Consider the following 15,477-nt stretch of genomic DNA (forward strand, 5'->3'; position numbering starts at 1 on the left):
TGTTTTAAAATATAAACTTAATCTAAACAAATGTTGATATCAAAATAAATATATAATAACAAATTCGTTACAAGAAATAAAGTATGTAATTGAAAATTTGATACAAAATGTAGAACTTGTTTCATTTATGTGTCATATAGTCGAAAAAGAAAGTGAAATCAATCATATCGTTTTAATTAACCTGTCTTAAGTACTAGCTGGGCAAATATACTTGTGTAATAGTAGAAACATGTTATTTTAATTCTTTAATGAAACTAATGACTAAGTGTATAACACTTAATGTTAACTTATATTTTGTTCTGTTTATGAACTGAATCCGTCTGGTTCTTCGAAAGTGATCTAAAAATTCAAAATAATTAAAAACAAGTTAATGAAGCGCTTTCTTATTATCTCAATAAATCGATGTATAGTTTGTTTGTTTGTAATTAAGCACAAAGCTACACAATTGGCTATCTGTACTCTGCCCACCCAGGAGTATCGAAACCCGAATTCTAGCGTTGTAAGTCCGCAGACATACCGCTGTGCCACTGGGAGGGGGGGGGGACATCAATGTATAGTTTGGAAAGATTTAATAACCATTTTTAGTGTAAATAAATCAGATAATTCTCTTTATTTAATGTCAGGTTTTTTTGTTTTGTTTTTAAGTTACACTTAAATATATCTTCTAGTCTCATGGCAATCATTACTGATGAAACAATTTGTCCACTTAGAAATATTCACCAGTCTTACAACAGTTCTCTAACGATGAGACAGCTTTGTCATAAAATAGGAACAACTTATGTAAAGTGACGTTTTATTGGTATTAATGATAATCACTAAACTTCTTATGTTTCGTCAGATAAATACATCGCTGCTGGCTGGAGCTACGAGGGAGATGACGGTATGTATTTTGATTTATGTATATTCATGATAAATTGTTCTTGTTTGAATTATACTACCATCAAACGTTAAAAGTAGGCGGAAAACAGATATTGGCATGGCCATTAAATGTATAACGCTGTTACATATCGTATGTAAGAGATAAGTTTCTTTTTGTAATTGAATAATTTTTGATAGTTGATACAATAGTTTAAAGAAAGTTCATAATTTGACATCACTCAGATATTATCAAAATTTCATATCATAAAGTGTCTGGTATTCTACTCAACATGACTTTATTGCTCACTTGAAGTAACGTGCATGGCTGTAACTGCGACAATTAACTTTTAAGGTTATCACTCAAGTACTACTAAATCATAGAAGCAAAAGGGATAGATTAAAGATAAGCAAGATATTAACCGAATAGGCACGGGATTGGCCCTAGGAATGTTGATTATGATTCAGAATTTATTACGTGTATATATACGATATACGATAACCTTTAATTAAAATGTACAAGTCTGTTACATACTGTACAGAAAATCAGATGTGTTACAAAAGTATATGTACTCAAGATATTTCTCTGAATTGGTGACGCCACTATGATTCAGACTTTGATAATTCGGAGTGCAAAATGATGTTCTTGTGAAGAATAAAAATACTTTTGTACATCGCAAAGTTTGCATATTACATTCACATAACCTCTAGAGCCACCGCAATACGTACATATTTACAGTTTTCCTCAGTATCTTTGTATACTGTGTAAGGTATTTACTTTCCTGTACCACGAAAAGTTGCTGAATCAGCAATAACACGTCATGATCCGATATCCTATTGGATTAACTATGTTTATGGGACCTGCAAAGACAAAATTACGTTTTTCTATCTTTGAGTATATCAATTACTTTTTTAGAAACACAATAACACAATAAAGTTAAAAAATACTTCTGCACCGAAAAGTAAAAAGTGTTCAAGATGAAAACATGGAGAAATATATGTGACATTATAAACTAAAGAAACTGGTTTGGCTGTTGTCAAGCGCAAAGCTACACAATGGGCTATATGTGCTGTGCCCAACACGGGTATCGATACCTGATTTTTAGCGTCGTAAGCCTGCAGAGTGACGGGGGTGGGGGTCAGTTACATAAATGCTTGAATACACGTGACAGAGAGAAAGATTATGATAACAAATAGACCACGATTTACGAGTAACAGTAGGTTACTGGATTAAGTCATCCATTATGAGATTTTCTAAAACTAGTTTCAAAAAATATTTACATCTTTACTTAAGGACTTTTAGATGTTTATTTAATGTTGTTTTATACGGACAATGTATGATTATAGTTTTATAGAACTATGAGACCACATACGTTAATTGTATTAATAAATTTCCAAATGAATTTGGTGAGAAATGATGGGTTTTTTGTTTTCCCGTTATGACTTTAATCTCAACAAGTTTGGGGTCGGTCGGTATTTTTGTAAGCCGAGAAGTGACTGGCCCAGGCGGCAACCATATGTTTGGCATCGAGTATTTGAACTTGCGACGCTCAGATTGTGAGTTCAGTGCCCTAAAAGTCATTATATTAGAAACTTCATTTGTCTAGATTTTTTCTTTTTTTTTTTTGTACAGGTACAACGGAGTGAACATCTTGAAATAAATAGCTCTTTGTTTTCAATTTAGGGCCCGAGAATTGGCCTGAAACGTGCAAAGGAAAAAAGCAGTCTCCAATCAACATTGACGACAGTGAGGTCAAAATAAACAAGAACCTGAGAGACATAAAGTTTGTGAATTATGACAAAGTTTTGAATAATCCGGTCTTGGTTAACAATGGCCATTCAGGTAAATTTTCCGTAACTCAAATAGAGATGTTTTTAAAAAGGAACACCTTGAAATAATACCAGATAGTTTATAAAATAATAATCATTAAAGAAATAAGGAAGAATATCTAGTTAAGCACTCTTCTTGTGTACAGTTAAGCTGGACATTGAAGACGACTCAAACGTACCAAAAATCCAAGATGGTGGCTTAAAGGCAGAATATAAGTTCCAACAACTCCATTTTCATTGGGGCAGTGAAAATACCACAGGATCAGAACATACCTTGAACAACAAAATATACCCTATGGAAGTAAGAGCTAAATAATTATTTAAGTATTATATCCCCTTTTACGGGATCTTCTATATTTTATTTACTACATAGATTTCTGTAGTGAAGTTATTCGTTATTTACTTTTCCGTTTATAAAAAGGTAAAGTATACAGAACAAGCTGATGATTTAATTTGATTCATCTTACGTTTAAAAATAAAATGCAAATATAATTGTGATGTCACAATGTCGATAATAATTACAAATTTATAAATGAAAACATGTACTGACCTGCATTCATTCAGACTGACAATACACATTAACAAAGTTTATATCAAATACATTTGTATCTCAAAATCGAAAACAGTAAAATAATAATTATAAAATAGTATAGTTTTTGAATTTTATAACTTTTGGTAACTTATGAACCATTTCCGTTGTATTTATTTCTCATAGTAAGTACTCTAACGAGAGCTTTGGTAAAAAAACGTATTGCAGAGTTAACCTGAATTCTGACGTGAGTGAATTGAAAAAAAAGAGACTGGTCATAAAGTTTCATAATATTAATAAAACACGATATTTTATTTCTGAGTAGACAATTAAAGCAACTTAATCGCTAACTGACAGACGTCTAGCTGTTGAAAAATAATTTAGATGAGACAAATAATCTGGACAAGACTGAGAAAATCGATCAGTATATACTTACTTGGATTAGGTCAAATCTCTTAGGAGGTATTCGGTTCCCACGTCATCTGATCACTCCTCAGTCTCCTCTTTACAAAAATAGATAAAATATCCAAGTATTTCTAAGCCTCTATATGACCGATGTGACCATGAAACCTGTTAGTAGAAACTTAAAGGAATTTTCCAGCCATACTATCTGCGGAAAGATTCAAACATATCCAATAGGAATGATCTTTGACAGTGTGCGACTAAACAAGAAAACAGCAATTTAAAGCCAGTCAATTACATGTTTTGTATGAATACATATAGTAGGATTATAATCTTTTTTTTTACATTTTCATGAACAGGAAATAAATATTCACTTTTTTAAACTAAAAGAGAAAGAAACACCTTGTATATTTCACACACAAAATATATTCTTCCCAATCTTCCAGCTTTTCAAGCCGCATCAAACTTTAAATTTTAATTCCAGTAAAATAAAAAACAACAACGATTTATCTGTGGTATCTTACTTAGTCTTATGCTAGACAAACACGTTTCGTAGCACTACATGTAGACAGAACAGTAAACTTTACCGTTTAACAAAAACAGTTAAATAATTTCAATATAAAATACAATACACACGCTATTTAACTCTTTCACTGTTACATTCATGTAACTCTATCAGTATCAGGTTTATTTTAGATACACAAGAAAACGACAACAAAAGACACTTATTTTAATATTTTATTATCTATCTCAAACTTGAAACTAGTAAACTGTGTGAGGTTGTAAGAGGAGCACTTTTTCCCACTGTTGCAAAAGGTCAAATTCATATGTGGTTAATATCACACTTTTCACGGCTATAATATTTTATATACTGGGTGTTACACACATACTCATTAAATAAAGTACATAGAGGCGGGTCTGTATAAATAAAACACGAAAATAAACCTTTTAACAACGAGATAAGATAAACATTTTAACTTTCAAGATATAACTTCCATGTACTTGTAAAATACTTTTGCTTTTACAACAAGCATGTATTTATTTTAAGATATAAGCCTAGTGAAGGACTTATACATAAAGTATTGTTAATAATTATTAAACAACAAAAAATGTCTAAAAGGCAGATACCATGGCAATGCCACCACTTTTAGCATGTAGCAGAATACAATTACATGCTCATAGGATAGTCTACACTGTGACAGGTGGTCATCCAACTTATGGGAACGTACCACAGTAGTATAAATCTTTTAATCGTATTATCAGTTATACTATGCCTATTAGTAGTAGTGTGTTTTCAGTCAAAGTATGTAAAAACCAAAGCCCAGATGGTTAAGGATATTCCATGCGAAAAAATGTGGCAAGGTTCCATGTTTCACTAAGAGCTGTACCCAAGACTTTGAAGATGGTACATGACACTGTTAATAATACAAGTGTTAAAGGTAAAAAACTGAAACTCTTCAAACGTCTTTTGCATCTATTTCTTCCTGGAGTACCTAAAGTGTTATCTGTAATGTTTACCACTGATGAAGTAATCATTCACAGTATGGTTGGCAGTCACATTTAATGCAATGACTTTTACAGATTCACGATATTTTGGATCTGTACACCCAATACTTTTATCGTCTGTCGAGATAATGCAGGTATATTGCTGTGTTGATGCTCTAGCCAATGATTTAGAGCAAAGTCATACATCTTTGCTGTTAAGATGCAATGTTCGATAATCTCCTCGAGACTTTTGAAACTCATAAAGCATTTCGGGGGGGGGGTGTCTAGTCCACTTGTAACGGTCTAAAATGAACATGCCACTACAACCATGGTTCAACAACAACAAAAAAAAACTTGTTCAACAATAACAACACTTAGAAATAAATTCAACACATATCAAAACACAGTTAATAAACACGAGCCTGGCCAGGACTTGACACTAATGTTAATATACAATACATCATAGATATTAATAATATTTCGAATAATGGAATCAGGAAAAAGAACCTAATTCCAAAAAATGCAGCAAACACAATATTTCAAAAATACCCTTCAATATTAATAACAATATCGAGTAATAAACAGCAATAATTCACTATCTCGTGACTCTCTCTCCTAGTGAAGCTTCTGGCAAGGTATTTATTTCCTGAGTAGGCACGAGAATACAACCTCATATGATCATAAATTTGCATAATCTTCTGCTACATTAACAGTATCTGTACGTCACCGATAGAGAAGCTGGTGTCAGTTTCATCATACATACATATTTACTCCAAATACAAATAATTAGCTAGAAGGTGAGTTAGTATTTAATGCAACTAAAAATTCACAGATAAACTAAACGATAGAAGGAAATAATAAACGAACGATAAACACAACCATAATCATAAAATTTGCTATCTTACACACTCAAACTGCGAACCTCCTATCTATAGGTAATAGTGGCAACAATTATGGATGTCTGGATATCTAAACTTGTCAAAAATACAGAGAACTTCACAAAAACAAATTCTCCGATACATGAGTAAGTGAATTGTAGAAGAGATATCATCTATAAGAAGGTCTAGAAATACCAAAGGAATGGCAATGTGGGACTAGCACAAAAATAAGAATAGTGAAATCTAAAAGCCAGTTACTTACACTCTATACATTATACTAACATGTGCGCTTGTGTATGTAGGTGTAAGATGGTTTTGAAATTTTGATGAACAAGAATTAAATCGGAAAGGTGGACCTAGTGGGTTTCACACACTACAAATTTCAATCAAAATATTAAACAAACGAATTTCATCTCGTAACCTCACAAAACAATATTTCGATGACGAGGAACCCACTTTAAGACTAATAATGGTTGGAGACGGCTTGAATGGGTAATGAAGAAAACTTTAATATAAGTTTAACATAACAGCAAATGTACAACGTTTCGAAAAGGTTTTGTCATCGTCAGGTACAAGTAATTTACACTGACACGGATATATATATATATATACAGTATTGAACAAAGAAGTCACATGACCGGAACTGTTGCGAGACTTAGAAGAGGTATCTAAACAATATTATGTTAGCGATATTTGTTGAGATCTTGAATTTACGTGATATAATGATTTATTCAGATAAGTTACATATGAGAATTTTAAACCTAATTTTTTTTTGCCTGTTTGAAAAAAGAATATTGTTAACAGTACAAAAAGGTTTTTTTATTATTTTGCACAGATGCACCTTGTCCACTATAATTCAAAATATGAAAAAGATGAAGCTCATAACTACGAAGATGGCCTGGCTGTTCTTGCTGTTTTCATTAAGGTAAGGCTTAGCGAGTACATTCTATATATGCAGTTAATTGTTGTTTTATTCCTCAAACTTACAATTACTATCATTGATTTTACTGAACATAGTTGTATTTTGTTTAATAAAGATTTCTCACGACCTGAAGTACTTTCGTATTCACATCCCACTATGTAGTTTCTTTGATTGTCCAAAATACTCACTGTTGTAGTGAAAAAAAAACTGAAGCTAGTGAAGCAACGAAATTCTTTAAGCCTAATGTTTGATAGAAATTCATGTTTTAGTTCAAATGTTTGTTTTATTATTATTTCGACATACCTCTTATTTAGTTAATTGTACATTTCATATTAGACATGCGCTGAAGTAATGTTCAGATGTATCTTCTTCCTGCCATTGTTATACAATACTAGAACTCTTCATCTGGGCTAAACTTGTATAGTTGTAGTAACACACAGTCGGCTTCTAAAAACGTAGCTTTAAACACAAAATAATAATAACATTAGACGTAATTGTAAATGTGTATTGATAAATGTAATATTTAGATTTAATTCCTATACGAGATGTTACTTTGATTTGAAATTAACATAACAATTAATATTTGTGTGAAAATATATTTTAAGTATAAAAAAATAAATCAAATCTTACCAATGTATATGACATCAGTGGGGTCATGTAACAATTTTAGGTATTTTATACGCTGGAATAGCACGGTAAGATTACTGCACGTGTGTTATTTTTATGTGGACAAATTACAGGGTTATTTTGTTCTATGATGATAACATTTTCTTGGATTAAAAATAGATTATACTTTTGATATTCAGACATTTATTTCACGTTAAGATTTAAAAGCACCTGAAATGTTTAAACACAAAATCGATTCCTTGACATTCTACTTATATTCTCGACCTAAGTGCTCTCATGATGACACACATACTTTATGTTTATTGTTCTCATAGTAGTACTTGAACTTTAAGTTTAACCTGTCGTAACTAATTGATTTTAATCTTGTTTTCCATTAAGTAATCATAGCCCGTTGTAGATTATCCATTAAGTTATGTTATAGACAGAAAGACCAATAAGGACACAGCTGACATTTCCATAAAGTTGAGAACCCTACTTCTAGCGATCTATAGTCTTCTATTACAAATGGTTTTCAGAATACCTAAAATGAAAAACATACATTCCTGATTCTATGTCTTTTGTTTGGCTATGTTGTATCTACAGCGAAAAAATCTTTTCAAGTCCTTCAGTGGCTCAGCAGTAAGTCTGCAGGCCTACGACGCTAAAAATCGGGTTTCGATACCCATAATAGGCACATCACAGATAGCCCATCGCGTAGTTTTGTCGCTAATAAAAACAACCATCCATATTGCTAATTACTTTAAATAATTTATAGTATTAAACTATCAGTCTTTGTTATTTACGTGTTAATAGTATTTTCAAGTACATCTTTATCAATAAATCTATATTAAATCATGTTATTAAACTATTTTACTTAAACATTTCTCCATGTTAACAAAGATTGACGCCAACGACAACAACGCCTTCTCAGCTTTCTCTCAAAATTTGAAATTTGTTTATGGAAACGACTCGTATGATATCTCGTCAAGTGATCTTACTCTGCAGGCTTTGCTTCCAAAAGATTCCTTATACTACAGATACCAGGGTTCTTTAACCACACCTCCTTGCAATGAAACTGTCATATGGACAGTGTTTGCGAATCCAGTGACCATTGGGATTGAACAGGTTTGTTGTTTTTGTCTTTCTTATTATCATGAACCACGGTAATGGTTCATAATAGGGTTCGCCAATATGTTATTTTTTATTATTATTTAATATTGTTTCGCCAGCCAACAGCAAAAAATGGCTGTGAGTATTGTAATAAACCTGAACAATATGACTAAATGCGTATTGTGTAGGGTAGTTTTAAGTTTATTTGACTACCTAACAAATAACAGCGGCTATATAACCGTTGACACTAAATAGTTTTAATGTAGTCTATGGTTTATATGGAGCTTCATAATCTATTACATGCATACATATATAGCTGAGTGCAGGTGGTGAATGTAATTTAATGTTTATATGATAGGCATGACACATGCACCATAGCGATTATTAACTTATTGTTGCAACTGTATTGACGTCACTTATCATTTGATTATATATAGGGTTTCTGCCTATTTGGACATAACGCTGCTGACAGGATCACAGTTTCTTTTACCACTGCATGATCAATTTCTGTCATGTTACTCATGTTACACAGGCGTCTAGGCTGTCTCCCAGAACAGAAATCCTTAAGCCATAGTTTAAAAGACAGCATTAAGCTCAGTTTCGAGCATCGAATCGGCAATTACGGTGATGGCTGATGGTAAGTGTCGAACTATAGCCAACACTGCGTGATTGCGAATTTTATAAATACTACAGATAGAGTAGCCATCCTTTTTGCAATTGCATTTTCACTTTAAGCTACCGATCTTGTTTCTGTATATTTTTTGAAAATCCTTATTTCCTCTTTTTTTAGTTAACAATTTTTAACAATCTTGTTATTATTATCTTCACAGAAAAACTAGAGGATAGCTACTAAACTCCCCATTTAATGTATTAGTTTTTGACTAAGTTTTTAGCCAATATCAGTGAGTAACTATTACTAAATTCCGATCAGATCAAGCTACCTACTTGAACCAATACTAAAAATCAACCCGATAATGAATGATAATGAGTAGCTGATTAAATATACTATGTTTACGTTCTTATTCATAAAGATTACAATGTATTGCTTAAACAGTTGGGTACCCTGCACCGTTAGCGATGTTTCTGACCGCAAACCCAATAATATCTCACGAGGTTCGACCAGCTTACAATACAAAATAATCTTTATATTAAAAATATGATAATTAAAAATACTAGCTATTTGTTCCATATACTAGAGTAAATTTCATTCTAAGAACTTATGAGTGAAGGCAAGGTATGTTTGTTGAAGAACTAAATATCAGTATAAACACAACTTTACACAATGTCTTGTGAACAATGAAAACTTGAGAATAGCCTGACATCTAAGATGAAGTAATATGGCACATGTTACTGCTATAGGAGTCAGATATTAATACAGTACAGCAAAAATTAATGTTTATGAAGATACAAAATATTTTATAATGATAAATTAAAATATATATGAATACCTGAATCATAGAATGAAAGGCTAGAAGATTGATGCTATGATTATTTTGGCAATAAAGTTAGAAAAAACGACTCTTACTCTCCAGACAAAAAAAAAAAAAAATTTAATCCTGCAATTCTTCATTGCGGCTTCATCGTGGCTAGTACAAAACTAATTAAAATACAATCACGTTAAATGTAATGAAAAAGATAAATAATATACTAAAGACAATCAATCCAATTTTAACCTCTGTCACTTAACAAAACACATGAAACGGACAATGGAAAATAATGAATAAAGTCCATACGTCAGTAATATCCGAAAAATAAACTCAGTGAGATTCGAAAAGGCTTAATAATAAAATATCGAAAAGGTAATATCATCAATGGTAACTATGACAACTAAAGTAATTAGCAAAAGCTAATGTAACCTAACTAATGAGTAAGGTTATGCAGCTACAATAGAGTTTTTTAGTAATGCACGTGTCACATCGTGACACACAGTAGATAATGATTAAAAGGGGAATCTTTACCAAACAGAAAATTTAATCTAAGCTAGTTATTGCATGCAAAATGTGTTCAACACCAATTCAAAAGAACACGAAAAATTGCATGAACAACACTTTAATACATACGGGATTGTACTATAATGGTCAGATGATTGGTTTCAGTTTCGGAATTTTGTTTGAGGTATAATGGTTTCATATTTTTGCATTTATCAAGAATCATACAAACTATAAGATTAAAAGACTGTGAAAACTTGATTGATAATATTTGTTTTAACATATTCTTCATGTTTCAGATAAAAGAATTTCGAAATGAAAGCCTAGATGACTTAGTTAACAACTTTCGTCCTATCCAGAATTTGAATGATCGAACAGTTGAAAAGTCATACAATTCAGGAATTCAGCAACTGCCTCAAGTTGTCATTGTTCTAGCTTCTTTTGTAGTAGTTGGTAGTTGGTAGTGTATATTATATTCGTTAATGTATGCCACAAAAACTATTGGAAATACTGGTCATCTGCCGTTTAGAGACACCGATTGAATGTTTAAACTGAATAAGATATGTTAACAATAAACTGAAACGATAGTTGCTATCTTTTATGGTCACTTAAGGAGTCATAAATCAAATTCTTCCTTGTAACTTCGAACATCCATTGAATTTGGCTGTGAACAAGATAAGAAAGTGAACGAAAATTAAGGTATTTCCTAGCACGATGTAACCAGGCAAATTACAGTGTAAACCTTGAAATAAAAGAGACAAAGCAATTAGATAATGTATAAATTAATGCGATATCAAAGCATATTTAGGAAAATAAAATAAATTTATTTCATGAATTGTTTAAGATGTACTGAAATATTAAATATTATCGCACACGCAATTAGCTGGTACAATGAGAAGTGACGATATATCTGGCAATGGGTCGGCAAAACTATTCAATGGTCACTTTCAACGGACTTGTTATATCGTGAGATGGGTATAAGTGCAAACGCTAAAGGTATGAACTAGAAATGTAATTTTTAGACAACTTACTTTAACTTACTTTGGGAAATAAAATATGCTTGTTTCTTTAATAAAACAATTTGAAAGTTCTATACTTTGCTGCTTGACATGTTCTTAAACCCAACGTAAAAATTGCTAAGTTATATTTTTTCAAAACAGTTACCATTTCAACCAGACTTATTCTCGCGTTGGTTTCTTAGCTACTTATATAATATACATGGAGCAAGATCTATTGTATAAACTGAGTGGTATGAGAAGCCCCGGAAATTCAATTTGAAAATAACATAAAAATCCACGCTCCCAGGTAGTTCAGTGTTAAGTCTGAGGGCTTAAAATGCTAAAAAATCGGGTTTCGATGCCCGTATTGGGCAAAGTACAGATACTATTTAGTAGCTTTGTGCTTAACAACAAACAGACAAGCAAATTTAATTTTATATGAGTAACTGAGAATAAATGTACTAACTCCGAATCATAGAATGTTTACTATATTACTCTTACGACAACAGCCAATACGCTAATGGATCAATATATCAAATTCAATGAAATAACTGTCAGTTAATTTATGTTTGATCAAGAAACAAAACAGTAAAAGATACTTAAAAAACATCGCATGATTAGAAACGTAGGAAATTTCAAGTATAAGACATCTTATAAGACGTTAAAAGTTTAAATAAAATACAACAACACAAGACACGTGTAGGAGAAGAGCTAAAGAAACGTTATAATCAAAGAATTACACCCCTAAACTGATAAAAATGAAACGATCTCAACCTATATGGCATTGTGCTTGAAAATTTCTCACAGATATTGTGGTGTTCTTAATTATGATGATCACCTTCATTTATTAATATTAACAACCCTAACTGGAGATTCGCCAGTATAAGTATTGCAGAGTTAATCTGAATTCCTAGCTTGACTAAGTTAAAGAAAATATACTGGACACAAGTTCTGAGCGTTACAAAATACAGCTTATATATTTATCACACATGAAAGACAGAAAAACATAACTCAATCCAAGTGTGTACAAATTGCAGACAGCGCTACTTTCTAACTGTTGAAAGGTTTGCATCAGGTGAGTGAAGTCTGGGACTGAGAGAACTGACAATTATATAAACATCAAATAGAGTCAACTTCCCAAAGTGCATTTGTCATCTGCGTGACATGGTCATCCTATAAGTAAAAATAGCGAGGATCCAGGTATTTCTAAGCCTATACACAACTGATATTAATGGAGAATCCATTGGAATAATTAGCAATTCTCCACGGACACCTTCTGAGGAAAAGCTTAGAAACACTAAAACAAAAAAATGATCTTCGACAATGTTTAACTAGTTCAAGAACAAAATTGCCGCATTCCAAAACTAATTATATGAAAACTGTTTATACTAAATGTGTGACGAGCATCTTTTTAAAGGAAATGAAACACATACACAATAGGATATTAATAAATTAGCTTTCAGTAACTCATTTGAAACTGTTTTGTGTTATTAATCCAATGAACTAACTAGTTCAAAATTAAATGAAAGTGAAACCTAGTTCTATATTAGATTGGGATGGGGCATTGTCTACATAGTAACATCTTAGAATTTTTCACATTTACATTGGTCTTCTACACTGTCCATGTAGATGTTTAATGTAAATGTAATAGAACTGGCATTAATTATCACAAAAAACGTTTTTAAAGAAAACGATTATGAGGAAACGCTGCCCAACAGTACAATATTTCTTTAAAACCTTACCATGTCTAAACTCTGGAATGGTTAAAAAAATAAATAAAGCTAAAACTATGGCTTTATTAGTATTCACTTGAGTTGTTTCGATTAGATGGAAATGAATGCTATTGGAAACTACTCTGGGTTTCGTAGGATCGACGCAATATAAGAAAAACATTTAATATTTGATTTTTTTCTTAATAAGAGACATATATTATCTAATTATTTATTTTTTTGTTGAACGTAGCTGTGCAGATATATTTGAAAAGACTAAAAGCAAGTTTATGTATTACGTTTACTTAACAGTATCAAGTTCGCTATACTGGCATCGGTTTCTATGATTCAGAATTCTTGCCAAACAACAAAAAGGACTATCCCTAATTTTGAACTAATAGACTAGAGGTAAGGCAGCTAGTCAATACTTCCTACAACTCTTCAGCTTCTATTGTCTGACCGAATAGTGGAATTTGACTGTTACTCTTAAAGTGCACTTACGGCCTCAAAATGGAAAGCACGATTTTGTGGTAATTGGCCGTGAACCATGAATTTTCGGATTCACAGTATAAGCATGCAAACAACTAGGCCGCACATGTAACACGTTTCTAAGAATGTATAACTGATCTATTAATAAAACGAAATGTTCAGAAATGGATTTCTATTTACAATAAAGTTAAGTTTTTATTTTATTTTATATTGAACATCACTGTGCATATATATATTTCAAAAGATGGCTGGTACTGTTGACTTGATGCATTATATGCCCAGTTAGCCTTTGTCTAGCTTTACACGAAATTTTAAAACACAAAGACAAAAATATCACAAAAAGAGTTACAATTTATATTCATATTTTAATTCCACAAACCTTTGAGTTAAATTCCCATATATATATAATATATTTGATCATTACCTCCGCCATCGAAGGTGGACAGATTTTATGTTTTCACCCCTGGGTGTGTGTTTGTCAGTAAGGTTTCTCAAAAACGGCTGAATGGATTTGGACTATGATCCAACTTAGAAGTAATTAGTTTTTGGATGGTCAAGGATGGGGACCGATTTTTCACACTATTTTTACTCTATAACTCAGTCAAAATTGATCGGATTTTGATTAAACTTGGTGGACATATGTAGAATATTATTCCTCAATGTCCTACCAAAAAATGCAAAAATGGTCCGTTTCCGTTGATAACGACGGACATATGGACACATTTTCGTATTTTTTGAGAGCCGAATTTGATGCCCCCCAGTGGCACAGCGGTATGTCTGCGGACTGACAACGCTAGGATCCGGGTTTCGATACCCGTGGTGGGCAGAACACAGATAGCCCATTGTGTAGCTTTGTGCTTAATTACAAATAAACCGAATTTGATCAACGCTGCGTGACGGAGATATGCTCTCTACTGAATGCCACTCTACTTTTTCTTTCTTTCCCTTTTCTAAGATGTCTTTCCTTGTAAACTCAAGCAACTTTATCATACATTCTGGCGTGTGGGATTAGATATAACATTGCTAGGGCTTGTAACAAATGTGTACTTATGTAAGACATCTAAATTCCTTGTATATCTTTTTCGTAATATATAGAGAATATTATTTTAAAATGTGTCATTTTGCGTCTAAATAAGCTGTAGCAAATGTAAGCTTATTCTTCCAAAACATTGAATTACGTTTTCTGTTTTACCTTTATTTTTCTGATCACAATATAACATGTTAGCTACCTCGTTTGTTTGTTTAAGCACAAAGCTGCACATTGGTCTATCTGTGCTGTGCTCCCCGCGAGTATCGAAACCCTCAGGCTTACCACTGAGTCACCAGAAAGCAATAGAAACCGAATAGCTCGTTTAGTCCTAATTAATTTATCTTGAATAACTAATCTCGAAACTTACTTTTGACCAGTTTTACTACTGTATATAGACAGATACGTGAGTGGAATAAGTGTCATTGTGGGAAATGGAGAAACTTCTGATTTTATTAGTACTTGGATCATAATTATGTTTTATTGAATTCAGAAAGATATCAAGTTTCGTGCTATTTAACAGCTCTGAGAAAGGATAGTTTATTCAGGCTACTCATTTTGCTTACTTGCTTGCCATCAATCAGAAGTATAGCAAGCTTATAATGAAACATATCTTTACTTTATAGAAAAAGACATCCAAGAGAAACCGCTTCTGACAGCAGCTGTCGATAATGTACACATTCCCGGCCCCTATAATTTTAAGGCCTGG

The 15,477-nt window shown here is 32.2% G+C and overlaps 1 protein-coding gene across 1 annotated transcript; it reads left to right on the forward strand.

The window, feature by feature from the left end:
* The first annotated feature begins 2,294 nt into the window (after nt 1-2,294).
* LOC106457706 (carbonic anhydrase 2-like) lies at nt 2,295-11,152 on the forward strand. The gene is made up of 6 exons (XM_022383721.1): nt 2,295-2,412; nt 2,540-2,698; nt 2,832-2,986; nt 6,815-6,904; nt 8,408-8,632; nt 10,845-11,152. The coding sequence occupies exons 1-6, from the start codon at nt 2,295-2,297 to the stop codon at nt 11,007-11,009; spliced, it is 912 nt and encodes a 303-aa protein (XP_022239429.1). The 3' UTR covers nt 11,010-11,152.
* Nucleotides 11,153-15,477: the final 4,325 nt, after the last annotated feature.

Source organism: Limulus polyphemus, unplaced genomic scaffold, assembly GCF_000517525.1.
Source record: "Limulus polyphemus unplaced genomic scaffold, Limulus_polyphemus-2.1.2 Scaffold364, whole genome shotgun sequence".
In the NCBI taxonomy this organism is placed as follows: Eukaryota; Metazoa; Arthropoda; class Merostomata; order Xiphosura; family Limulidae; genus Limulus; species Limulus polyphemus.

Bases quoted from the DNA above. Each gene is read 5' to 3' on its own strand.
- LOC106457706 (XM_022383721.1), top strand. From the start codon at position 2,295: ATGACTTTAATCTCAACAAGTTTGGGGTCGGTCGGTATTTTTGTAAGC. The intron at 2,987-6,814 runs GTAAGAGCTAAA...TATTTTGCACAG, and splicing joins ACAAAATATACCCTATGGAA to ATGCACCTTGTCCACTATAA. The intron at 8,633-10,844 runs GTTTGTTGTTTT...TTCATGTTTCAG, and splicing joins TGACCATTGGGATTGAACAG to ATAAAAGAATTTCGAAATGA.